This window comes from Camelus dromedarius, chromosome 14 (assembly GCF_036321535.1).
Source record: "Camelus dromedarius isolate mCamDro1 chromosome 14, mCamDro1.pat, whole genome shotgun sequence".
In the NCBI taxonomy this organism is placed as follows: domain Eukaryota; kingdom Metazoa; phylum Chordata; class Mammalia; order Artiodactyla; family Camelidae; genus Camelus; species Camelus dromedarius.
Genome location: NC_087449.1, coordinates 34220314 through 34246636, shown reverse-complemented (window position 1 = coordinate 34246636; position 26323 = coordinate 34220314). Strand labels below are relative to the sequence as shown.

Below are 26323 nucleotides of genomic sequence, written 5' to 3'. Positions count from 1 at the left end.
GTCTTTATCCTTCTCCCACCTCAGTCCCCAAGCCCCCTTTTCCAGGTTTATTAAATTGAGAAGTCTCCTGTCTCTGATCTGGCCCCTCTGATCCACCCTCCATGCTACCTAGGAGATAACCTTTTAAAACCCAAATCTGCCCTGCTGGTATCCTTCCCGGCTCTCCTGTCTACAGGATAAAGTTCAGATTTGTAAGCAGAACATCCAGGCTCTTCTCAAGTCTAGCCCCCCCACCCCTTATTTAATCTGCAACCCTTTCCCTCTACAACTTCACCCAGGTAGGGAAGGTTACCTAAGCACTGTCACCCAACCTCAGGTGTCTTTCCTGTGTCTACACATTTGTACATGTTGTATCTCCACTTAAAATTCTTTCTCCCTTGTTTTTTCTGCCTGTTAAACTTGCCAATCTAACTGACATCCCTGGAAAGCCTTTCCTAGTAGCTCGCTTTAGGTTTAGGTCCCTCCTTGGGGCACCTGCTGCCCTCTAGGCTTTGCTCTAGCAGAGCCCTGATCTTACCAGATAGAGTTGCCTGTAGCTGTCTTTTTGTAACATCTGCACTCCCCTAAGGGCAGAGTTGCTGAATTACAAATTCCAGGGCACCATTCACACAAAACTCAGTGTGGATGGGCTCCTGTAGCTGGGCAATGTGGTGGCCCTGGAGGACAAAGTCTGAATAAGATCTGTGCCCAGCAAGGGTCCTGGCACAGAGTAGACACTAGTACATGTGGAGAAAGTTAGGGGTAGGCTAGGGTCAGGCACTAGAGTGTGCGTGAGAAGAGAGAAACCCTGAAAATTCTACCCTGGAGCCCTGGGCCCAGCAGTAGGATATCTGGAGCGGGAGCAGCCACAGAGGCACTTACTTGGCAGAGATGCTCCTGAAATTCTCCTCAGCCTCCTGGACACGGCCCAGGTATTTCAAACAGAGGCCTTTCAGCAACTTCACCAAGCACTCATCATCCACTGAGTACTCATTCTCTGAGAATAGGGGAGTAAGGGAAGAAGACATGCTTGTTCACTTCTTCAGTAGTTACTCATGGAGCCCCTACTCTGTGCTGGGCCCTGGGGACACAGAGTTGACTCACACAAGGTCCCTGTCTTCAGGGAGCTCACATCTGGGGAGGAAAGACAGATACTGAGACGATGACAATACAGTGAAATTAGGACTGACTGAAGGAAGCCCAGGGGTTGTGGGAGCCCCAAAGAGGCCTTGACTCTACCTGGGGTCAAGGGACAGCTTCTTGGAGGAGCTGCCACTGAAGTTCGGTCTAGAAAGGCAAAGGAAAGTTACCAGTGTAGAGAAGCGAGGAAGGATGTTTTTGGTAGAGGGAAACTTCAACTGTAAAAACCTGTGATCTGACCCAGCCCGGCAAGCTCAAGGGCCTAGGGATAGTCACCTGGGCCCTTTTCCAGCATCTCTTCAGCCTTGATGATAATCTCAAGTATTCCGTCTGTGAGTTCCGGCTGCTTCCCAATCACCGCGTAGCCATTCCAAATGTACATCATTTCCTGGGGGCAGGGGAGCAAGTCAGTCCTAGGTTTCCTGTCCAATGGAGCCTCAGTTTCCCCATCTGTAAAATGGGCAGCTCAGATCAGAGGATCACTAAAGGCCCTTCTAGCTTTACTCTTCCATGACAAGTCTTAGCCCAGCCTTTGAAACTGTGGGCTTGAGAGAGTTCTGGGGGAGACTTATTTATTATTGCAGCCTCTCCTTACCCCAGAGAGAATTTAAGATGGGCCCATATTCTTACTCTTCAGCTCATAGCTGTGAATAGTTTTCAGTTACTTTTCTGTTCATGGCTTCCTGGGGCACTATTATGCTCTCTCCCAACCTCTCTGTTTCCAAACTCTTTCCATCCTTTGAGGACCAGGGAGTCTTCCTCCTTGCTCCAGCTAGCAGGGCCTCCTATAATGGAGGAATCATAATTTATTTAAGCACTTCAGGAGCTTAAGACTATGTCACCTCTCCTGTTCCCCCAAGGCACTGGGCTTGAGCTACCTTCTTGAAAACTATCAAACATACCTGATTCCTTTTTTTGCCTTGACTGCCAGGAAGCTCTGAATACTAAATTAAATTTTCATTCCAGTAATTCTGTTAGCTTAGAAAAGCATTTCCTAAACTATCAAGCCAGACACTGGATGTGATTTGTATACATAAAGTTCTAGAAAGACTTTCCTATTATAGTTCTTGTCATTATGATCTAGGGAGGGATTTTAAGTTTAGACAAATATTTATCAAATCATTATATGGTCCCAAGTTAGCAAATATTCCATTAAAAAAGCATTCTGTGGCCAAATGAGTTTGGGAAAAACGGCACCTTCAAGCTGCCTCTTGGAGACTTACCATGCAGATGAGCAATAAAGGTTCCAAAAAGGTCTACAGTATATAAACTTTGTTTAGGCCAGTCTTTCCCAAATGTATGTAATCACAGAAATAATTTTATACACAAATAGCATTTTACAGATTATAGTTATGGAAAGTCTCCCCTAAATTTTTGGTATAATTGTTTCATCTGCCCTTCCTTACAACACTCCCCCCGCCCCATTTGACAATAATGTCTATATTGTATATTTTAAACTGTAAAATATTTTAGGATTTATTTGAAGATATTCAGGATACAGATTCTAAATAAATTTTGTATAGATATTGAATCTTTTCATTTCTAAGATGCTTAACATGTTTTATCAGCTGATTCCCATGACTGGTCCATGAAATGGGCAACATATATATTATTTACATTAAGGGAAGAGTCACACAATTAGTTAAGCAGTAGAGTCAGGACCAGATGAAGGTCTCTGAAGCAGTGCCCTTTCTACCTTTCTGGTTGCCTTACTATTTGAATAACAAGGACTCTTAAACTAGAGCTTTCTCTGATGCCTGCTCAAATCATGCATGGAATTAGCATCATAACTGTGGTTCAGAATACTGGCTCTGGAACTAGACTGCCTGGGTTCAAATTCTGACTCTAACTCACTAGCTATGTGACGTGGACAGGTGGTTACTTTATCTTTCTACTTATATCTTACCTACTTATTAGCTATTTTATTTTTCTACTTATCCATTAGGCCTTATAATCCCCTTCTGTAAAATGGAGATACCACCAACACCTAACTCAGAGGGCTGTGAGGATCAAATGAGGCAATGGGTGTAGGGAGTGTTAAACACAGCAAGCGCCCAACAACAATGGCAGCTATTATTGTTATCTTGGAGTTGACTGTATCATGGTCCCAGCCTCAGAAAAGCTCGGTTCAGTGAGGGGGGACAGTGTAAACAACAATTATCATCACGTGACAAGACAGAAACAGACAGCGTGGGAACACAAACAGCCAAGTGATGCCTCTGCCTGGGAACAGGCTGTCTAGGAGGGCTGCTCTTTCTGTCTTGAGGTGTCTGCAACCTGCTCGCCTGTCTCCCCACCCTTATCAGACCAGTGCTTTCCAGAGGCTGGGGCAGGCTCAGACTCGTCTGTGTCCCCTACCCAGTGCCAGGTGAATTGGGAAATCCTCTCCCGGTCCCTGAGGGAAGAAGGTCTTTCTCCCTATCCACTTCCCCTGGGGTCAGTGGCTGTATCCCTGGCTCTTAACTAACCCCGACAATCCCAAACTAGAGTTCAGGGCCAGTCAAGACCCTCCTACCCACCAGAGCAGGGATTGGCAATGAGACAGGTTTGGGGGAGAGGTAGCGTCTGGACTTCCGGATGGCAAACTTCTCTGTGGGTAGAGATTTCCCAGCAATCTTGAGCTTCAGGCCTGGTACAGCTCTGTGGAAGAGATAGGAGGGTGGGGAGAGGGTGAGAAAAAGCTAGAAAGGACTGAGAGTCCCCAGCCTGCCTAGCCTCTGCTTGGCCCTTCTCTGAGCCTCGGTTTCCCCATCTACATGATGAGAGTGCTGGACTCATAGCCTGTGGCTATGGCTGTATTTCACAGGCCCTGAGCCAAGACCTGACCACTTCCTGTGACTAGGCAAGGGACTCCTCCACACCAGCAGCCAGAGGTGAGAACGTACACAAACGCCCCAGTCCTGCTTTGCCTTCTAGTTGTCTCTCCTCTACTCCCAGGCCCCATTTCAAGAAGGCCCAGCGGAAGTCTGACCCCAGTTTCACAGAAAGAGAAGGACCTGCCCAAGACCGCACAGCACAAACCTTTAATTAACTCTGGCCACGTGAGTTATGGCCTTCTCAGCTGTTTCCAAGGGCAGAGTAAAATGTGGTATGCAGCAGGGCAAGCCTCCACATCTGGGGCCTCACCCTCCCAGCTCCACCCCATCCTCCATCTCTGCCCCAGTCACAGGGTGTGGCTGTGACCTTCAGACCTGAGCTGTCCAGGCCCAGGAAACAGCTGGACCTAGTTGTGAGGTACCCCACCAAACACCTCCCCTGCTTATTCACTGTGGAACCTCTCTGGGCTGGATTTCTCATCCCAAAAATGGAGATGATGATTTGAAGGGGAGCAGAAGTCACCCCCAAATATGCCTCTTCAGCATAAGGATTATTTTAGGCTGGTTATTTTTAAGACACAGCAGACACACAAAAAACTCTGAAAACCTAGTAGAAATTACCTTTTGGTAAGAGACATTTACATTTATAGAGGAAATTTCCATTTGTAAGGGTGTCTCTGTACCAGGAAGAGGAGGATAAATGAATCTCCAGAAACTCTTTATCAATGGAGGAGGCAGAGACTTAAACCTGCATAACAACCATATCCTCTTTTACCTGAAAACCTCCCATAACTGGCTCCCTATCCCCCCAGATCCTCTGTCCTTTAGCTGGAAATGGTAATTAAGGTAATGGTTTGGCCATTTCAGAATTACTCAGCTTTCCTGGGTCTCTCCCATGTATGTATACAGTTATTAAACTTCTGTTTGTTTTTTTTTTTACTGTTCATTTGTCTTCTTATGAGGGTCTCAGCCAAGAACGTAGAAGGCTGGAGGAGAAATTACCCTTCCTCACCAACAGATTCTTACCCTCATAGGTCTTCTGGAAGAGTTACATAAGATGGAGACAGAGTCGCTTGGTAAATGATAAACGCCCTCTGATTGTGACAGTGGTGGCCCAGGAAGCTCGGGTTACCCCTACTTTCATGTCTGCAAGTTAGGGGCAACCTTCACCATGACTGGAAGAAGCCCTAGGCTCTATCCTTGGCCTGCCATAGCTGAGTCCTGCTCTAGGTCCTTCACAGGAGGCAAACAGCAGTGCAGATAAGAACAAAAGCAGCCACCATTTAGTGGCTCCAGGCCCTATGCCAGGCTCTTTAACTCTGTTCTCTATCTGATTTGCAAAACCCTGCAGAGCAGAGGTTGTTATTCCCATTTTGTAGATGCTGAAATTGTCCAAGGTGACACAGCTAACAAATGGCAGAGGCTAGATTTAGTCCTGTTTATTTGGTTTCAACTCTGTGCTTCTCTGAGTGTACCAGGTTAACTCAGCAGGAGGAACCTCTCTAGACCTCAGTATCTACATCTGTCCTACACTCCAGATGACAGAAGTTCAGTGCAAAGGATGCTGACAGAACCACTTTTGTGAAAGAAAACCTCTGAACAGATTCAAAGGCTCTAATGACAGCAGCAGGAGGAGGTGGTGACAGAGGGAATGACAGGTATGGGGTGATCCTGGGGGAGGGTCAGGGGCTCGGGGCAGGGGAGATGACAACCCCCACCTCCCTCTGCTCAGGGTGGCTGTGAGCAGAGCCTGGCTGAGACCTATGACCGGGAGCAATGGTCAGACCCACCTAAACAACTCCACTTCGTCATCCCCGAACGGCTTGTAGTCCTCCTTCCCAAACATGCTAAGGTAGGCAGCCTTCATGTAGATGTAGGTGGCCTGTGCAAGGCAGAGCAACAGTCAGGTGTGAGCAACCCGCCCTCTGATCACAGTCCCAAACTGGCACAAATACCTCACTGGGACATTGCTATGGCCCAGCATAGTAGCTAACATTCTATTATCCCCAAGCCCAGGGAAGAAACTGGGTAAGGAAGCTGAAGCAACTTGGGGACTTGAACTAGGAATTAAATCCATGATGGGCCAAGTCTAAGCAGCTGTTGTCTCCACTCTGAAGCAGCAGAGAGGACTCAAGCAACTAGTGAATGCGTGGGATAGTGCTGAGGATAGAAAGGTGACACAATGACAGGGGAGCAAGGGCTTTTGGGAAGCAGCTATTTCAGACTGGGCCCCTGAAGGCCAATGTGAAGATTCACAGAGACTTGAAAAAGGACCTTCCAGGCAAAGAGAACAGCCTGAGACGAGCAAAGGAGGACAGAGATGTGTCTAAGTAGGATACAAGTCAATAGCATAAAGCATGGGATGTGTAAAAGAAGAGGTATGAGGCCAGAAGAATGAGAAGGGCCCTGGGTCAGGGCTCAGCTCAGGGTCCCTTGGTGAAACTGCCTTACTGTGTGCCAGGTAACTGATATACATCATCTCACTTGATCCCAAAGACAATGTCGGAAAGGAATCCTTAACCCACCTTTGCATCCAGGGAAGCTGAGCTGCCAGAGGCAGAACTGGGAGTGACCCCAGGTTTGTGTGGCTTCAAGGGTCTTGCCACTGGATCCACTGACAGGGAAGGGGAGGCTCTGCAGAGCACTCCCTCCCCTGGTCCCCACCCTATGGATCCATTCCTGAAAGCCTTGCCCCTTTGCTGAAGTCCAGTGCCAGGAATGCCTGGCTCTGTGCTGCCCTCCAGTGGCCAAGCCTTGAACCACAGCTCCTGCCACCGGGGGCGGCTACAGAGGAACTGGCTGCCCAAAGTCCAGAAAGTGTAGGGGGTGGAGGAGCAAAGGGAACAGGACGTCCTGGAGTCTGTTCCAGGAGAAGGCAGAAAGCAGCCTCCACCTGGCAGCCCCACCCATGCTGAAGCCTAGGGCTACTCCCAGTTCCACTCTGCCCTCAGCACCTCAGTCTGTCCTTCACAAGGTGAGGAAAAGTTGGTCTTTATGGGGCATGCTGAGAAGCTTCCCTCAGTAACATCTGTTCCCCATACCATCTTTAACCTGTCCCTCTGCCTGGGATGCCACTGTCCCATCTCTGCCAGGCACATCCGCTGGCTTCCTCTCAGAGCTTTCTCCTGCCCCGCCATGTCAGCCCTAGCACACCTGCCTTGTCCAACACCTAGGTGTTTGCTTGTGCTCTACATTCTGTCTAGAACAGTTTCTCAACCTGTTTCCTACCCTCACTGAGTCAACAAGAGTCAGGACGGATGCAGTGACCTAGAGTTGTGAGACCTATGGACATTCAAGTTATCAAGGGATGGAAAACAGCAGCCACCTCCCCTGATGAGAGTCCTGTCTCCCAGAGTTATCTGTCTGATTGCTGGTCCCACATTTATTTTGCTGGATTATTCTACCAGACTGTGCAGTCAGACAGTCCATGCCCTCAGGAAGCTTACAGCGAGTAGCTTAGAGGGGGAGGTCCCTCAACTCCCACCCACAAACCCTTCACCTGGTGACACAGAACCTGTAGACAGCACCCTAGCTTCCAAGCCTTTGCCCTTGCTGTTCTCTTCGATTGGGGTGTCCTTCCACTTCCTCCACTCTGCCACCCTAATTCTTCCTCCTCCAAGATTCAGTTCAGAAATCTCTTCTAGAAACCTTCCTTGTCCTCTTGGCTGGGATGCCCAGGGCTGCCTCTGAGCTCCCCTCAGCCTCCCCCATCACAGCACTGAGCAGACAGTTGTCACCACCTGGTTTCTGGCCATCCCAAGGTGCAGGCACTGGGGGAAATGTGACGGGCTCACAGGGACGGCTCGGCACAGCACAGGCAGAGATGGATGCTGAGCAGAGGGCCAGCACATATGGCAGTGGCCACAGGACAACTCTCTAGAGCTGGAAGTTGGTGGAGTCTGGTGGCCAAATGCTGGAAACTAGGAATGAATGAGGCCCCAGAACTTGGGGTGCCACAACCCCCACTTTCACAGGAAACCCTTCTGAGGAAATCGTTAGAGAGAGGGGCTGACCACCCCGAAGTTGCACAGAGAGCCAGGGACCGAGCAGACTCACGGCCAGACTCCTGACACCTGGGAGGCCTGGCCTTCCCTCTGCTTGTCACCCGAGGCCTCTTCCTCCCCAGGCAGGCGGACCCAGCTGCCCGCCTCACTCCACAGGAAGGCTTCTAGGTCACTTGAGCTCAAAAAGGTCCCCCAAGGCTGTGTTCCTGTTGGGAGTGGGAGGTGATGAGGAATGAATGCTGGCCCACAGGGAAGTGCCTGCAACAGCAGGGAGGTCTCAGGGCAAGCTGGGCCTCCTGGGAGGACTTGAGGGGCAAGGGAAAAGCAGAGGCCTTTGAGTCACACAGAACTGTCTTCAAATCCAGTGTCTATCACCAGCAGCGTTGTGGCCCAGGAAAGTCACATACCCTCTCTTAGCCTCAGTGTTCCTCGTGTGCCTGATGGGGAGAGCTTCTACCTCGCTGCGTGTGGTGTGGCAGAAATGCTGAGCGCTGGGCACACAGGGCACACAGTGAAGCCCTCTCCTCTTCCCAGCGCCGCCTGCCCTGGCCCAGAGAATTCCCTTTCAGCCTGGGCCCCAGGCAGGCGGACTGGAAAGCGACTTCCTTGCAGAAGTGGGGGAGGGATGAGACAGGGGTTTAAGGTTATTGAGATACATGTGCTGTGGATCTGACAGTACCATTTGCTCTCTGATGGTCTAGATGATTCCAAGACTCTAGGTGCAGAATTCTGCGCTATTGTTACTATGATGATAAGGGCTAATACTTATTTCACCACTTACCATGGTGTTGTAAGCTTTAGTCTATGCTGAGCATCTGTTTTGCTTTGTTCTGCCCACATGGCATCTCTTTAATGCCCACCCCCAACTACACTTATTCTGGGGACAGCACCTCATTTTTCTTCTGGAGAACCGCCCCTCTCCTACTGCCGATCCATGAGGAGTCTTCCCACCCATCTCCAGGCACTGCCTTGTGATCCAAGCCAGACCAATGAGGCTCTACTTTGGGACTTCCGTTGAAACCAAACAGAAGATGTGAGTTGGGGGCAGGCAGCTCAGAGCCACCCTGCTACCACATGGAGAGAACCTGCCTGTACGGCAAAGATGTCACAGAGGAAAGCACAGCTCCAGATGGAAAAAATAAGCTCAGATGACGTAAACTGAATTCCTGAATTTAGCCCTACCTGGTCAGATGTGCCCAGAATTTTCAGTTATTATGAACCAATGAGCCTTCTGTGTTTTAGACCCGCATGGTCCAGTAGTATATCCACTAGTTCCATGTAACTTTTTAAATTTAAATTAATTAAAACAAAATAAAATTGAAAACATCCAGTTTCCCAGTTGCAGTAGACACATTTCAAGTGCTCAGTGTGCACATGTGGCTGGGAGCAACCACACTGGACAGTGCAGAAATAGAATGTTTCCACCATAACACAAAGTTCTGTTGGACAACACTCACTTAGACAGTATGAGCTACACCTCTGTCCTTTGTGACAAAGTCTCAACAGACACATTGTAGTTCTGCCCCTCATGGTCTTTAGTTCCTTCCAATCCTGACACCTAGCTGAATGTATGGTTCTGTTCAAACTCCAGTTGAGACATCTGTGTTCAGTTAGGGGTGTGGCCCTTGGTCTGGGGGCTCATGGCCAGTCTGGGTTGGCCAGGTCCCCGACACCCCCAGCACATGCTGTCAGCCCACCTTGGACCAGGAGTTCTCCTTGCTCAGCAGGTCTGCGTAGAAGTAGGCCATCTTCCACTGGCCCTTGTAGGTGAAGCACCACATCAGCTCCCAGTAGCACATGTGGTGGAACTGCTTCCAGTGCTGCTGGGCCTCACAGCACTCCTCGAACCGCCGGATGGCCTGTGGGCACCTGCCAGTTAGCCTCAGCGGGGTCCCCCAGCCCATCCCGCCCCATTCTCTGTGCCCTCTGCCCCCACCCAGGTCCATGGCAGGCCCAGCGCTGTGCTGGGCTTGGGAGAGGGCCAGGGGCAGCGTGGGGGAGATAGGAGTTGTGGCCTCCAGCCCTGGTTCTGCCCCCTAAGTCGTACATGACCTGGGCCCACCTACTGCCTGGCCCTGGGACTCCAGTCTCAACACAAAATAGAAGGGTGGGACAGAGCTGTAACGGAGGGACAACAGGAAGTGGAAAGTGTTAACGTTCAAGTGACAGAATAATGTCTATGTCTCAGAGAAAACTCCAAAGGTTCCAGCAACTCCCACGAAGCGACCTGGGCCTGGGGTGTCTGTCCTGCTGCCTGAGGAATCACAGCCGGGGCCACGGACAGACCCCGGAACGCCATGTCCTGGAGTCTGGCCTGCGCCACGGCTTAGTGCTGGGACTCTGCTGGAGCCGTGGCCCTCCTCTCTCTCGCCCTTTCAGTGGCTCCTTCCCACCCACAGAGTCCAGACGCCTTGGTCAAGGTGCCCACCTCACCCTTTGGCACCACTTCTCCATTCAGCAGGTGCCAGCCCATCACCACGTCCTGGACAGCAGGCTTCCTGCATCTCTGCCTTAACTCAGGGACCTCCCTCTCTGGGACGCTGTAGTCCTGCGTCTCCCCATCAGATCCTACTGACCACAAATGCCACCTCCTCCCTCGTCTTCCCACACTGTCATGCCCCTGCTCTCTTGTTGGTCCTCTCCGGGCAGGGCCCTCCTTCCAGTCTGCCTATCCCTGAGTCTATCTGTGTGTGTCTAAGACAGGAAGACCCTCCTGGCCTGGGAGACTCGAGGGGCCTCCAGCACTGGCTCAGACCCCCATACTCACCGTGTCAATATTGCCTTTAATGGCTTCAATCCGGCCCGCAAAGAACAGGAATATGGCACCCTGCAATGACATGCATGTGGTCTGTGTGGGTCTTCGGGGCACACGTGTGCTGGGGGTGTCTGCCAGGAGGTAGGGCTTACCTTGGGGTACTGCTTCAGGTAGGGCTTCAAAAGCTTCTCTGCCTCCTCAGTGTTGACATTCCCGGTGCCTGAAGGAGGCGGGGGGACAGCAGCACATGTCACCACCCTCCCTGGCGAGACTCCCAGCAACCTCCCAAGGGCTCCTCAGGGGCTGTTTCCCCTCTGTGAATTGGGGATGATAATTCTCCTATCTCCAGGGTGATGTGAGGACTAAATAAGAACAGCCTACAGCATCTTCACACCCTGTAAAAGGTGGGCAAGACCACCCCCATCTCACAGGTGAGAAAACTGAGGCTGGAACCTGGTCAAACCTTGAGGAAATGTGTGGTCAGCAGGCCAGGCCCCAGGACACTTGATGCAGCTCTGTTGTTTCTGGTTTCAGTGCCACACCCCCAGTCCCAGGGACCGGAGCAGGGCCTGCAGCGCCTCGCCCTCTCATCCCCTGCCCTTAGAGCCAGTCAAACCCCAGAGGCCCTGGCCCTGGCCCTGAGGGCTCTCCTACCGAGCACGAAGGTGAGGAAGGTGTGGTAGCACAGCAGCAGCAGGACACAGAGCACGGCGCGGAAGCTGTGCCCCGACGCCCCCTCCTCCAGCTGCAGCAGCCCATAGTCCTGGGGGAAAGACAGGCAGGCTGAGGCCAGCAGGACCTGGGGCCCAGGGAAGGGGAGGGGCGCCGGCGGACACTGAACAGTAGTGAGGGCAGTGCTGCCACAGCAGGGACCAGAGAGCCTGGACTTCGAGTCTGGAACCCCGGAGGCTGGGTTAGCTGCTCCCAGACTGCGCCACCCAGAACAAGGGGCTGCCCCTCTCGGTGCCTCAGCCACCTTCCTGGGGGCAGGGTACACTGCTGCCATGGCCAGGACAAATGCTTGGGTGCAGGTGTCCCCACATTCTCAACAGCCCCTTCCCCATTCCTCTCTTTATTTATCTGCTCCATCCCTAGGGTGGGCACCGAGGCCCAGAGCAGCCCCAAGTCTGGTGGGGAAGTAGGAATGATAAGGAGGCAGATAATCCTAACCACAGGCTCAGGGCACAGATAGGGCCATGAGGATTGCAGTCTGGGAAGGCTCCCCGGAGGAGAAGGCTCAGTGTCTGGCTAGGGAGGAGCGAGAGGTCAGAGCCCACTTGCATTCCTGCCTACAATCTCTGCCCTCCAGCACATCCTTGCTCTTTCAGGTGTACAAATCTGACCTGCCACACCCCTGCCTCAAGCCCTCCACAGCTCCCTTGCCCTAAGGAAAGACAAAGCCAGAGCCGGTGCTGGAGGTCTCTCTTGCTCTGGCCTCACCAACCCTCTCTTCCTGGCCAGGCAGCCCACACTTTATTTTTCAGACCTCATGTTCTTCCTTCTCATCATCAGCCTGAAATCCTACTCATGACCCAAGGGCCTTCTTATGAAAACAAAACTGAAAGGGACCTTCCGAGCATCTAACCAGTGTTTCCCTGGGCCATGGACCACAGATGGCAACTAAGATTTTAGAGGTCCAAGGCAGGGTATGAGGAAGCACAGAGTCCTAGGTGAGGATCTTCCCGTCCCAGTGCTGTCTGTCCTCCTCATGGCGTCCAGGAGAAAGCCTCAGTCCTGTGCTGGCTTGCATTCAACATCGCTTTGCCTTAAGCTCCCTTTCGCACAGAGAGAAACAGCTTTGGCTGGCCACACAGTGTCCTTGTAGTATTTATTGTTATGATTGTGTTCTTATCATGCCACATAATATGGGTTTTCTGTGTAGCAATGTTTCCTTTAAATAAATTTAAGTAAAAATATGAGCTTCATTTGAGAAAAATAATACACAGATAATAATATAGAGGTCCGTGAACATAGCAAAAATCAGGAAGGGCCAGAGAAGGTCCAAGTTTGAGAAACACTGAGCTCATCTCAAAAAAAAGCCCCTTGTTTTACCAAAAACGAAGCCCAGAGGAGGGCAGGACTTGCTCAGAGTCACAGGGAGCTGTGGAGGAGGCTGGACTGACCCAGGGCTCATGACTTCCAGGTTAATGTTCCTTCTACCATGCTGGGCCTCCTACACCAAGGAGTCCTCCCTGATCTGCTATCTGTTACTCAGGTTCCTGCCCTCAGTAAAACCTTTGGGTGCTTGAGTCCTCTGGTTCTCACCCTCAAGGTCAATGCACAGTAAGGCTTCCCTTTTGCATCTCTCAGACCAGAAAAAGGTCTCAAGGGAAGGGACTTGCTCAAGGTCTTCTGAGGGGAGAAGGACCAGGTTCCTGGCATTGGCCAGGCTCACAGAATATGACACCAGGCCACTGTATGAAGCTGCACTTCACTCCCACCCTAGAGCCTCTCTGCCCTGGGCAGGTGAGGCAGGGACCACTGGCCACACTTGCAGTAGAGAAGACTGAGGCCCAGAGAGCTTTAGCCCTTGTCCAGGGCCACACACTGAGGGAGGCTGAGCCAGGACTGACACTCAGGCCCCACAGCCCTACCCTGCACAGCTGAGCTCCAGCCCTGGGGCTGAGCGGGTCGGGAGTCCCAGAAGAGAGGTGGTTACCTTGTTTCCTGAAAACCCCACAAATTCCAGCAGCCGCAGGATCCTAGTAGGAAGCATGGACAGGGTCTGCAGGAACAGAGGCAGGTGGGCAGGTGAGGGGCAGGGATGGCCCTCCCACTCTCCACACCTCCAGAGTCCTGGGGGTAATCCCAGAGGCATAGGCCCTGTCTCCGGAATGCCCACGAGGCCCCAGGTTTCTGAAAGCCAACTTCCCCAGAGAGAGAGGCACTACAGTGTGACAGTTCAGGGCAGACTGTGTCAAAATCATAGTCTCATCACTCCCAGCCAAGCCACCTTGGGCAATTACAGCCCGAGGCCCACAACGTCTGCTTCACCACTGGGACCTGGCACACTAGCCCCATAGAGACCATGTGCAGGGCAGGGATGTGCAAGGGAGGTTACTCTTGATCCCAGATGCTGTGGACACGGCGAGGGTACACCCACTTACCAGGTTGAAGGCTCCCACACCAAGCTTCACCCCTCCTTCAAAGTGCCTGTGGTTCTCTCCCTTGCAGTACTGTGAGGACTGCATGAGGCTGTCCAGTTCCCTGCAGAGGGATGCAAAGCCTGTTTCAGCCACAGGGGCGGCTGGGTCCCCTTCCAGCTGGCTCTAGGTTGCCCCTACTCCCAGCTGATCTCAGAACTCCCTGATAGTAGATTTGTAACAGTCTGGTAATCCAGAGAGCCGATATTAGAGGAATTTCTAGCCCCATCTCCCACCATAATGACATACTTCCTGCCCTTGCACACCTACCTTGTCCAACATTTAGGTGTCTGCCTGTGCTCTGCATTCTGTCTAGAACTGTTTCTCAGCCTCAGCACTACTGACATTTTAGGCTGGATAATTCTTTGTTCAGGTGGAGGCGGAGGGCTGCCCTGTGCATCCTAGGATGTTCAGCGGCATTCCTTGGCCTCTACCCGCGAGACGGCAGGAGCAGCCTCCCCCTAGTATGACAACCAGAACGTCCCCAGACAATGCCACTGTCTCCTGGGGTGCAAAACTGCCCCCAGTTGAGAACCACTGGGTTAACTCCAACACCTTCTCCTTAAGGAAATCTTCCTAGAGTCTCTTGGTTGGAATCCAACCCTCTTTCTTCTGGTCACCAATGGCACTGAGCCCATATCCCAGCCTGCCAGGGGCAGGACAGGGGCTTTAAAGATGTGCCTACCTCCTTCCCAGGCCATGAGTATCTTGAGGGCGTTCACTCAGCAAACACTGGTGAAGGCCTCTCTGTGCCAAGCACCAGAGGACAGCAGGGAGCAAAGTCACCAAGCTGTTGTCTTTACGACTCTCCCATTCTAGGGGACAGATCCCTACCGAGTCACTGTGAGGATGAGAAGGATTTCAAAGGAGAAGAACCCTGGGGCCTGACCTAGTTTGGGGTTCTGGGAAGGCTTCCTCAAGGAGCTGACATTTGAGCTAAAACTTGAGGGATGAAGAATTAGCCTGACAGTGTTCCTGGCAGAGAAAATAGCATGTCCAAAGGCCCTGAGGTAGGAATGAGCTTGGCATATGTGTAAAACTGAGGGAAGGCCCAAATGTCTGAGGCAGAGTTGGGTAGGAGATATGGCTAGGAGGATAAGGGGAGCTCCCAGGAATGACTCAGCAATAATCCAGGACTTCATTTTAAGAGCAAGAGGGGTCTCAGGAGTTGGCAGGGAGGGATCTGACAAGGTTTGTGCTTTGGAAACACCACTCTGGCAGCTGGTGGGGAGACTGGAGGGGCCAGAACACTTGTCTGGTTTCTCTTGAACAATTCTAGCAGAGACCCACAAAGTAAGGGGGGGTCTATATACTGCATGGTGCGTTATTTCCCAGTAGTATCCTGAAATCAAACTCACAAAATCTCTGCAGGGAAATAGCCATGTTAAGTGGGGAAAATAAAGATGACAGTCTCAAGTCAATTCAGGTCAACTTTTTATGGCTGAGCTGTTTGTGCAGCATATGTGTCTTATTTCCCCCTAGCTCAGGGTCAGGCAGAGTCAGTACTCAGGGCAACCAAATGAACAGATACACCCAGAAAACCAGGGGAATAATATTCTAGAAAACTGGAGTCCTGAAGATACAGAAATCTGTCTGAGGTCACACAGCATTTTAGGTTTCCTGTCTCCAGCCAGTGTCCTCTACCTGAGGGGCACAGGGTGGTAGAAGCTGTGGCCCAGGCCCCGCCCGGCCAGCCCCACTCACTTGTAAGTCTGGTAGCTGTTTCGAACTCTGATGCCACCCTTGATGAAGCTCACCATGTTCTCATCCTGCAGGAGGGAGAGATGTTAAGGCTGAGCCTGGATGGGTAGCCACAGCTGTGAACAGGATCATACAAGGCCCTGAGTCCTGCCTGCCCCTTCCTGGGCACAGCTTTTTGAGGGGTCCTATGTGGGTAGGAGCAGAGGTCAGCCACACCAAGCCTTCCCACCCCGCCCCCCACTGGGACTTGACATGAGGGTCTTGCTTGCCAAACAAGACCTCCAAAATGCCCAGGGATTGATCAACCCCCTTTTCCAGGCTCACATGTACATAGCCTATGTGTTTGGAGAAAGGCCTGGAGCAAATGCTCCCACTAATTAACAGTGCCTCCTCCAGGTGGAGGAGCTGTGGTGAAGGAGGAGGCTCACTCATTTTTGGACTGTTTGTGTTTTTTACAAGCTGGTGTTTATCACATGTGCAATTTAAAGCACCAATACCTACAGCCCACTTGGAAACTCCACGCCTGTGTGTACATCCAAGAGAAATGGATGAACATCTTCAAGAATAGCACCACTGATCTTAGCAGCCAAGAGCCGGAAACAACCTGAATGTCCTTCAGCAGGAGAATGGATAAACAAACTGGTATACTCAGAGAGGGGAGAGCTGTTACACAGCCATGGCTGAGTGAAGAAAGCAAGTCCCACGCAGCTTGAGGCCTTAAGAAGCTCAAAGGCAACTAAAACATAACAATATGCTGTTCAGACATGAATAGGAAGCTGAGAAAACCATTTTTAAAAATAGGGTGAAGGATGATACAAAACTCTAGGTAGCGGTTCCTCTGGTGAAGGGAGGCAGAGGAGACTTGCCAGCAGGGCTGTGTTCCATGGAGGGCTCATGGGCATTTTTTTTAATTATGTGTAATAATAGAGTAAGCAAAGGAAATAAAAGGCCATTCATGGTGCAATTATTACAGTGATCCCAATAAAGAATTGGGATTAATCCAATTCTAATCATCTGAGGTAGAAAAAGATAGAAAAATAGCTAACAAAAAATAAACAGTGCCTCTCCACCCCAATATGCCTCTTTACATGATGATTTTATGTTATAATTATAACCCCGGCTTTTTGGTGAAATCATGAGGTGATGTTTCTCGTAGTTACCCCTGTGGTGAGGAGTATAGGCTCCAAGTTGGCCAGACCTGGGTTCAAATCCCAGCTCTGCCATTTGTTAACCATGTGACCCTGGGAAAGTGGCTCCTCCCCTCTAATCCTCTCCTTCACAGGCCTGTGAGGTGACAATTAAATAATATATGTAAATGTAGATAAAAACCAACATGTAGTGTGTGTAAGGTCTGTAAAAACGACATGCCTGTAATGTATACACAAAGTCTGGTGTGTTGTAGGTGCTGCAAGTCAACATTTTGAATGAGTCAACTTTGATTCATTCAAACCTGTTTGTTGAATGAATCAAATGTAAAGCAGGGCCTGTGACAATGGCTGCCACTACATGTGACATGAAAACAGCAGGGAAATGGCAGCCATGAGGTGGAGCGCATCCCAGTAGTGGATGGGAACACGTGTGCTTGGTGCGGAGGGGGTAAAACCCATCACCTCCGCCAGTGAGCCTGCCCAGGGCTAGGAGTGTTGGGGTGACTGAGCCTCAGACCTCACCTCAACCGCAAGGGGGCTGGTCATGGCTGCTACAGATCCGACTTCTGAAACCCCCAGGCTGCTGGTACAAGGAGAGGGCTCCTACCTGCAGGAAGGTCAGGGCTGCTCTCTGCAGCAGGCACTCTGCGTAGCAGACCTCAGCGTGGATTTCCTCTGTGGGGAGAAAACCAAAGCCCTGCGGCCTCCTGGGACTCTTGGAAGGAGGCTTCGGCCAAATCCTCCCCATCCCACTTACCACAAGGCAAAGGGAGCCTGAGTCATCAGCTAACCCTGCCCCCCCACCCTCAGCCCCAGGCTCCTTCATGGCACTCACAGCATTGCCCCGAATTAGCTCACATTCCCCCCACCCCCACCCAGAATGTCAGCTCAGGGCCCTGGGCCTTGTTCTCCAGTCCTTCCGGCATCACTGCAGGTATGGAGCACACACACCCTACAGTGCTGGGCAAGAAGGTGCCAAGCTGAATGGACAAACCCAGGGAAGACCACTGGCTGTGGGACTAGAGGAGGACTAACACAACCTGAGGAGTCAGAAAAGATTTCCAGAAGGAGGATATCTGAGCTGAAAAAGGGAAGAAACGATGAGGCAGGAAGAGCTTTCTAGGAAGAGGCCCAGGAGAACCAAACAACTCAGATGTCTGGGGACAGCTGAGCCACAGAAAGTTAAAGTGGGGTGAGGTGGGAGAGATTTAGAGGACGGGGAAAGATGAGGGAAAGATCTGCTGTAACGGGCCTTGAACACTGGTTGGGGATTGCAGATTTGGTCCTGTGGGCAGCAGGGAGCCATGGAAGGTATGAAGGAGAGAGTGGTACCATCACAGACACTGTTTCGTGCTGGAAACTTTAAGTGCTCTTGGGGTGAGGAGGGCCATTTGCCCTGGCACTGAGGGCCCCACATTGCTCACAGCTGGCTCCTGCCACCCCCAGGACTGCCACATGTGGTCAAGGCACAAAATGCCACATGACTCTGGCAGCCCAGACCGTCTCTTCCACTGCCCTCAGCTGTCTCATCTCAGAGTGTCTGCCTCTAAAACCACAATCCCCGCTGAGGCACGTGAGATGACTACAATAATTAAACCAGCAAACCTAACTACGCCCACAATTCTAAGCCCACCCTGGCCTGAGGAGCAACGTACATGAACCTCGCGACAGCACTTTCTTTCCTGGATTTCCAGGCCCTCAGCAGGTAATGTCGTCAGATAAGTGAGTCTCACCTGCTCCCCACCTCACCTGAGACCACTCCTCAAAAGGCCCCAGGGCTGACCTACCTGTGTCCCAGCACGTAGGCCAGGGCCCGGGTCCCTCGGAGGATGCCTAGGAGGATAAATGCCCCTTCCCACCCTCCCTGGGCCTGGAACCAGGCTGCTTGGTGTTAGTGGGGTTGAGAAGATATCCCAGAAGCCACACCTTCCGTGAACTGGTCCATTGTGGGGCGGTGCACCAGGCTGCTGAAGGAATCTGTTACAGAGGACTTCCTCCGATGCCTGAAGAGGAAAAGGGGGCCTCAAGTCATTCAGGGGGACGAGCGAGGGGCCCAAGTGTCTCTGACCACATCTCCTGCCCTTCCCATAGGACTCCACACACTGAACTCCTGACCACTCCCCTGAATCCAGGTTTTCTCACACCCTTGCCCTTGCTTTTACCTCTGCTTGGAGCCCCCGCTCCCCTGCTCCCTCTAGCCTGGCCAGCCCTAGTCACCCTCCAGGGTGACTAGCATCACCTCCTCCAGGAAGCCTTTCCTTCTCTTCTGATTGGACCCCACGACCCCATGAGCTTCCCTGCATCATGCTGGGATGTTACTGTCTGTGCCTGTCTCCCATATCAGGCCATTCAGGCATCAGAGGGGCCGGGGTATGATGATTCCCCGGGTAGCCAGTGCCCAGCACAAGGCCTGGCCTAGGGTGGGCAGGAGTGTGTTCCAGTAAATGATGACTCCACCTGTGCATGAACACTAAGGGTCTATTCGTTCATGCGTTCAAGCAGTTAATGTGTACTGAACACCAACAATGCACCAGGTCCTGTAACTGATGTCTTTATTCAGTCCCCACAACAGCTCTGTCATCACACCCATTTTGCAGATGAGTAAAGTTGAGTCTGGAGAGGAACTTGCCAAAAGTCAGAGAGTTATGTGACAGAGCCAGGAATCGTCTCCTCCTGATCTAGCCTGGCCCCTGGAAGCCCTCAGTGACTAGCTCAGACAACATGACTCCTGAGACAGTGCTAACAGGGACAGCTCTTAGCACTTGGGGTCACATCTTTTTAACCAAAAGGAGCAGCACTAATAGTGGCATTTCAGGCAATGGGATAGGCCAAGGCAACAGAAATATGAGCCTCACAACCCCTGCTCCCTGCCCGCCCCATGGCCCCGACCTCTGACACAGTGACTGCGCCTCCTTCATCATGTTGCCAGCACGTAAGATGTCCTGGGGGTCAAACGTCATCATGGCCTGCATTTCCAGGATGGTGGCATACGTCAGCGAGTGGTACATGCTCTCCTTGGTTCTGCCAGAAAGAAGGGACAAGAGAAGGTCAACGCCTAGAACTCCAAAGTAGCCGACGCTGTGTCATCATCACCTACCACCCCCTCTCCATCCTGCATGGGGGAAACGCAGGTCCAGAGAGGGGATGGGACTCGCCCAAGGACTGACCCTTCCATGGCTGCTCAGGCGGCCTCAGATCCCAGCTCCTCTTCTTCTTGCTAAGTGGCTGTAAGTGACTTTTCGAATTTGAGCCTCAGTTTCTCACCCTTTCCAGAGGAATGGCAGCAGCAAGGCTGCTGTGAGGACTCCGAAAGGGCTTAGGAGCGTGCTGGCCTGAGGCCGTAATCCCTGCGCCCAGGGCCTGCCTCTCGCCTTCTGCCCCACCTCCCACAGGCTGAGCCCAGGTCCTGTCTGTGGGGTCTGTTCTATCCTCAAGCCCTACCCCAGGCCTCCCCTTCCTTGTTTCCTGGACCTCACTGGCCTTGCCATCTCCTGCCTCTCCCCACCCTGTGTGATCCTGTCCTTCTCTGTTAAGCCCTCCCATGGTTTCTACATCCCATAGATAATGCCGGTGCCCAGGCGCTGCCCTCCTCTCCAGCCCGATCCTCTTATCATTACTGCTCCTGCCCCACAATCTGATCACACTCAATACTATACCCACACTCAACCACACACCCCTCCTCAAAAAGATTCCACACTTTTCTGCCTCCAGGTCTGTGTCCATGCTGTTCCCTCAACTTGAAATGCCCCCCCCACATCCCCTGACTCATCTGTCAAGGCCCCCAAGTGCCTCAAAGGCCACTGGGAACCCAGGGCTCCCTCCTCAGGGAGCACATGTCTATAACTGAGGCACAGGTCACACTGAACTTCTATCAGCAGAGGCTCAGCTCTCTCTCAGATTGTGGGCACCTCAAGGACAGAGCTTATATGGGATTTATCTCTGTCTCAGCACCACCGTGACACGCCCAGTGAGCCAGCCTCAGGAAGCCTCCCCCTCCTGCCTCCCTGCTCCTCCATAGCCCCAGACTCTCAAATAAAGGGTGTGGTGGGTGGGAGTGGCATTTAGTCTAACGTGCGCAGAGAGCAACAGGCAATGAGGGTTGGGAACAATGCCAGTCCCTCTGTGTACCTGGGGGAGTCATGTGTCTGGGCCTTGATTTATGCTTCTGCAAAATGGGGACAATACTGCTGGCCCACTCAAGTCCCTGTTGGGCTGGCTGGGAATTACCCCGCCTGGCACACAGCAGATGCTGCAGCGGCTTTCACTCCCTTCCCTACACTCCCTCATTAATTATTTTCCAAACTCCTCAGCGCCAGGCTTATGCTGGGAACTTCAGGGGAGAGAGAGATGACTAAGGTTTATAGACTTGTTCTCTTGTAAAATCACATGACTTTACCCAGTTTCCTGCTTTTCTTATTCATAAAATACTTCTGTAAGTCAAGTTGCTTTTCTACTTCTGGGTGATTCTCAGGAGATACTATCCTTGGGAGTCAAAAGTTTATGAAGGAAACTGGACCTTGTAGCTGCCAGGACACCTCCCAGGTCTTTGCTAAGAACCACTTACCTGAGGGCAGTGGCTTGTGGAAAAGCAGACCACAGCCCACAGTGGGGACAGAACTCAAGCTTCAAGGTCCCTCAGACACAGGCCGGATTCCTGGCCTGGCTAGTTACAGCTGCGAACCTCTCTGAGCCTCAAGTTTCTCCTCTATAAAATGGATACAATGATCCTTCTCTCCCAGGACTTTGGGTGGCTTAAATAGGTCCCAGGCCAGGACCACAATGCCAATACTCAGTAAAAGTGAGTCTGAATCCCTCTGTGTCCTGCCAGGGTCAAGGGTTGTTGAAACATTGAGAAGGGGTTTCCCTGGCAGCACACAGACCCAGACCCCCCACCAGGGAATCCCCTCCCCTCAGGCCTCTCCAACTCTCACCTCCCCTCCCCCTCCACAAGGTCCCAGGCCCAGGACTCAGCCCCACCCTCCCAGCCCAGTAGGAGGGACGCCCCACCTGGGCAGCTGGCAGGCAAAGTGGAATTTCTAGTCTGAGGCCCAAGGCCCCCAACATGTACCTGCAGTTGGAAATCCTAGCCCCTCCCCAGCCCACTACCTGGAGGCACGCCAAATACGGTCTGGACTGGAATTCAGGGCACAGAGGTATAACAACCCCAAGACCTAAGGCACCCCAAGTTTAGTTTGCACTCCACAAAGTTTTTGTTTGTACATGTGGCATCCAGACCCCTGGGAGCAACAATCTCCTCACCTCTGAGCTAGACCCAGCTCTGGACACGCTGCCCACTGGGGTCTCACCCATCAGACCAGCTGTCAAGATGGGAAGGGCACTGGAAGAGCCATCAGAAGAGCTGAGTGACACTCCTTAGCCACCTGGAGGTTAGCTGAGCCCAGTGGCCTCCAGCCCTTCCCTCCTCTGCCAGTAGCCAAGGCTCAGGCCCTTGTCAGCTACTGTCAGGCATTCCTGTCCCCACAATCAGGCCTATAGACTCTGCCCAATCCCCACTGCTCTTTCTTGGGAATTCCCTCCAGGCCCAGCCTAAGGCTTTAATTCCCGAAAACCTCTCTGGGTGAGGCTGCTCTAGGCTGGAACGCAGAGGCAGCCCCTCTGTCCCCAAGCCACTTTCCTTCATCTTCAAGAAAGTCCCCCAACCCCAGTTCCCACCTCGCTGCCTTCCTCTCCAGCCCAAGCACCTTCTGGGGGACTTATATCCCCAGTCCACCTGATGTCACCCTATCCTTTCCTTCCTGGGACCTGCCTCAGCTCTCCCTACTCCAGCCAGGCTGAGTGTCTCTGTTCCCCAAATACACTAGATCCTCATTCACTGCCAGGCCTTTGCATAGGCTGTTCCTCTGCCTAGAAATGCGCTCTCCATCTGGCTGACTCCTCCTTATCCAGCCTATCTCAGCGTAAATGTCACTTCCTCCAGGAAGACTTCACAGGTGTGTGATCTGTGTACAGTCACACAGGGCCATGCCCCAGAGGCCGCAGGCTTGGTTTAATGCTCTGTTGTCACCATCTTGAAATCCTATAATCCTTAAAAATCTTTGAACAAAGGATTCCACATTTTCATGTTGCAATGCACAATGGAAATTATGTGGCTGGTCCCAAAGCCTTCCTGGCCAGCCCCTCCACACGAGTTGGGGTCCCTGTATAAGCACCACCCTTACGGCTTGTTTCACTGGTTCCCTGAGTGACTCTGACAGCAGCCCACGCCTCACGCAGTACTGCAGCCCCAGCACCCTGCACACTGCTGCCAGACACACGAGGGCACAGAACCATCCATGGGTGCCCAACCACCCCATCCTAGGGGTCACACCTTGACCTCATCATCAACCCAAGAAGAGCTCTGCTTCCAGAGTCCTAAGTGATACCACCCACTGCCCTACCATAAACTCCCTACCTTCTCTCTCTCTCTCTTCACTCCCACTGCCCCATCTCCTTACCTCCAGCTTGTTCTCCCTTCCTTACCCCCACCTGAGCTTCCTCTACCAGCCACTGTTATCAAAACCCTCACTGCTGAGCCTTCCAACCCACTGCTGCCCTGGTTAGGAACCCCGGCCCAGGAGCCACGCAACTGCCCACTTTCTCCACAGTGCGGCCACTGAGCAATGCAGGAAGCCTCCAGCCACAGGGACGGAAAAACACACTCCAAGCGGGGCCACCAACCTCAGCCAGGCCTGTCATGCCACTCAGAAACTTCTCCCCAATCCCTGTCACCACCCTCCTCAACCACAGCAACCCGGCCCCTTATTCTCAGCAGCAGGAGGCTTTGCCTCCTTCCTGAGAGGAATCCCAGGACAGTGCAGGGACACACCTTGAACTTGCTGTACCCACCGCCCAACCCCACACACACATCTGATCTCATGGTAGAGGAGGCAGGCATGAGGACTTCTGTCCAAGGTAAACTTCTCCACCTGCTTGAGATCCAAGATGGCCCAGAAGGCAGAGCTGTGGAGCTGATGGGGCCTGGATTTGAATTCTAGATCTGCTACCTATCAACCATGACCAATTTTTCATCAAATGAATGGAGTAGCTATCATGTTCCAGAGATAGTGCTCCGGGACAGACAGCATGAAGTAAAATTAACTAACAAGTGACAAAGGGAGAGCAGAAGCTGGGTGGTGGGGGCGGGAGGAGCTTGGTGAGCCCAGTTCCTCCCCAAGGGCAAAGTACTGATAACAATGAAATGAGACTGTGTGTACAATGAGGAAAACTGAATGAAGCTGAGCCCCAGCATCTTTTGAAGCTTCAGGGGCAACGAATGTGGAGGGGAGGTCATTTTTTAGCAAGAATTCTTTTCTCTAGACCAATGGCTCTAAATAGAGATGGGGAGGTATTTTTACTGCACCCCCACCCCCAGCCCTGTCCTTCTGACATTTGGCAATTTCTAGAAACACTGTTTGGTTGTCACAAGAAGGGGTGGGGAGTGTGCTAATGACACCCACTGTTTGAAGGGAAAGCTCTTAAACTCAAAAAGAAAGATCCTTTTCTGGAATGGGGCAGGGGTTCAGATAAAGAAAAGCTACACTGCCTCACGTGTGAGGTAAAAGTTAGCCTCACGGGAAGACTGTTCTCTCTGTGGTGCCTCCTTCAGGACAGGCATTGCCTCTGGTGGTGGTGGGGGGGTGGCCTGGGCCGCAGGACCCCTAGTAGAGTATCCTCCTAAGGTGAGGGAAGGTGAGCCAGCCCCTCAGTGAAGTGGGGGCTGGGGGAGGGAGGAGAGCACAAGGAGGGTGGGGTGGGTAGTTGTAGACAGAAGCCACTTAGGGACAGACAGGTAATGACCAGGAGGGAAATGGGGCCGGGGAGCCTTCTAAGAGCACTGGGAGGGGACCTGGTTGTTCAGCGATAGAGCAGGATGGAAACAGGGTGGGGTTTGGCCTGTCACAGATGGTGGCCACACTCTAGCTGTAGATCCTGCCCTGCCCCACCTCAAGCCCAGATCCCCTCAGAGGGTGGAGTTGAGGTGTGGGGATGCTGCCCAAGCGACTGTAGTAAGACTCATGGCTATGATGCCCCAGAACCCCCACACCCACAGTAGCTAGGCCATTGACCCCAGACAGGAGAACCGTGGGTCAGTCGGGTCTAGAGAAATTGAACAGGCCAAGCTTGCGGACTTGGGAAAAGCTGTCCCCTGCATCAGCACTTGCTTTCCCTAGGGGTCTGGGGGCACCAGTTGTGGCAGAGGACAACCTAGAGTTGAAAAGAGGGGATTAGGCAAGTGGACCGCAGACATGATTGGATCCCTGTCCCTCACCCCTATCCCAATCCCAGAATTCAGGCAGCCAGGGATTCTCTGTCCAGGTTGAGGAGTGAAGAAGCTGACACCTGGGGTCTGCTCTCTGCCAGATCATCCCAAAGCTGATCCCACCAATTACAAAGCTGCTTGGCCTGGACTTTCCAGTCGGTCATTGAGTGAATTTGCTCTTAAGTATGACCAGACAGGCAGCCAGGGACCAGTAGGCACTTCAGGAAAGTCCCTCATGAGGAGAGGACTCCCCCCATTACACAGAAAAAAGAAACCTAAAGAAATCTGAGACTTTTTAGGAAAAGAATAAAATATGTTAAAAACAGAATAATCTGTGATAATATTAATAAAAACAATAAATATTCAGTGGAACGCTTGCTATGTGCCAGGCCCTATCCTAAGGACACTCATGTTTTAAATATAGATATGAAGAACAGAGTGCACTCATAAACCAAGAACTTAGATGTTTTATGGGCAAAAAAAGAACATTCAGAGAACACTGAGGAGTATTAGGGGAATTAATCATATGATTACACACAAAAAAGAAAAATCGATGGAAGGATTTAATGTTAAAGTTGAGAAAGTCTCCTAAAAATCAGAGAAAAAAAAAGATAAATAAATATGAAATTGAGGCAGGGGGTAGATAAGTAGCTTAGAAGAGAGCTGATCCAGGAAGTCCAATATCTGACTTAAAGAAAGCCCAGGAAACAGAACATGAAGGGATCATACAAGAGAATTTCCTAGAACTGTTTCCAAAATACAGAAAAACAAGGGAAAAGACCTACATTCTGGCACATCATTGTGAAATTTTGATTTGCAGGAATGAAAGAGAAGATCCTAAACATTTCTGGAGAAGGAAAAAAGATCAACGTGCCCAGTAAAAAGAATGAGGACTCTCGGGCTACAGGAGAAGCCAGTAAACAGGGCAGAAAGCAATGCCTTCACCTTTATGAGGGGGAGGGATTCTATCTGTGCAACTCTTCCTCAGGAAAGAGTTTCTAGAGGATACGCTCTGGGAAAATAAGGGAGGATACAAGAGAGAAAAAGCCAGGCCAACCAGATAGGAGAGAAGCAAAGGGGGTTGGTTCCAGGAGGCAGCTGGAAGGTGGCCAGTAGATCCAGGGGACAGGTTTCCCGGAAAAGGAGGGACTGAGGGCTTATCTGCTATGTCTGAGCATTTAGGGAAAACCTCATGACCTGATGGAGTGGTTACAAAGAGTTCAGATAAACGTATAGCAAATTAGGCAAATAAAAAAACAAGTCAATTATTAATTCCAGAAAGGAAATGTAATCTTACAATGTAAGACTTGTCCCTAGGATGAGCATAATTATGTAATTACAATCATGAAAACACTGATGACTGATTTAGCCAAATAC

The 26323-nt window shown here is 51.6% G+C and overlaps 1 protein-coding gene across 3 annotated transcripts in view; it reads right to left on the bottom strand.

Moving 5' to 3' along the window:
* Window positions 1-26323, bottom strand: part of TTC39A (tetratricopeptide repeat domain 39A) — a 47081-nt gene that overhangs the window by 1171 nt on the left and 19587 nt on the right. For all 3 annotated transcript variants that reach the window (XM_031465108.2, XM_031465109.2, XM_064493595.1), the window contains 14 exons: window positions 19576-19707; window positions 18613-18689; window positions 17294-17361; window positions 15542-15606; window positions 13802-13901; window positions 13354-13419; window positions 11349-11457; window positions 10847-10914; window positions 10707-10766; window positions 9637-9798; window positions 5726-5817; window positions 3639-3759; window positions 1396-1507; window positions 862-976 (listed from right to left, as the gene is read on the bottom strand). In XM_031465108.2, the coding sequence (XP_031320968.2) occupies window positions 862-976; window positions 1396-1507; window positions 3639-3759; window positions 5726-5817; window positions 9637-9798; window positions 10707-10766; window positions 10847-10914; window positions 11349-11457; window positions 13354-13419; window positions 13802-13901; window positions 15542-15606; window positions 17294-17361; window positions 18613-18689; window positions 19576-19707 (1347 nt within the window). The remainder of the gene's footprint in view (window positions 1-861; window positions 977-1395; window positions 1508-3638; window positions 3760-5725; window positions 5818-9636; window positions 9799-10706; window positions 10767-10846; window positions 10915-11348; window positions 11458-13353; window positions 13420-13801; window positions 13902-15541; window positions 15607-17293; window positions 17362-18612; window positions 18690-19575; window positions 19708-26323) is intronic.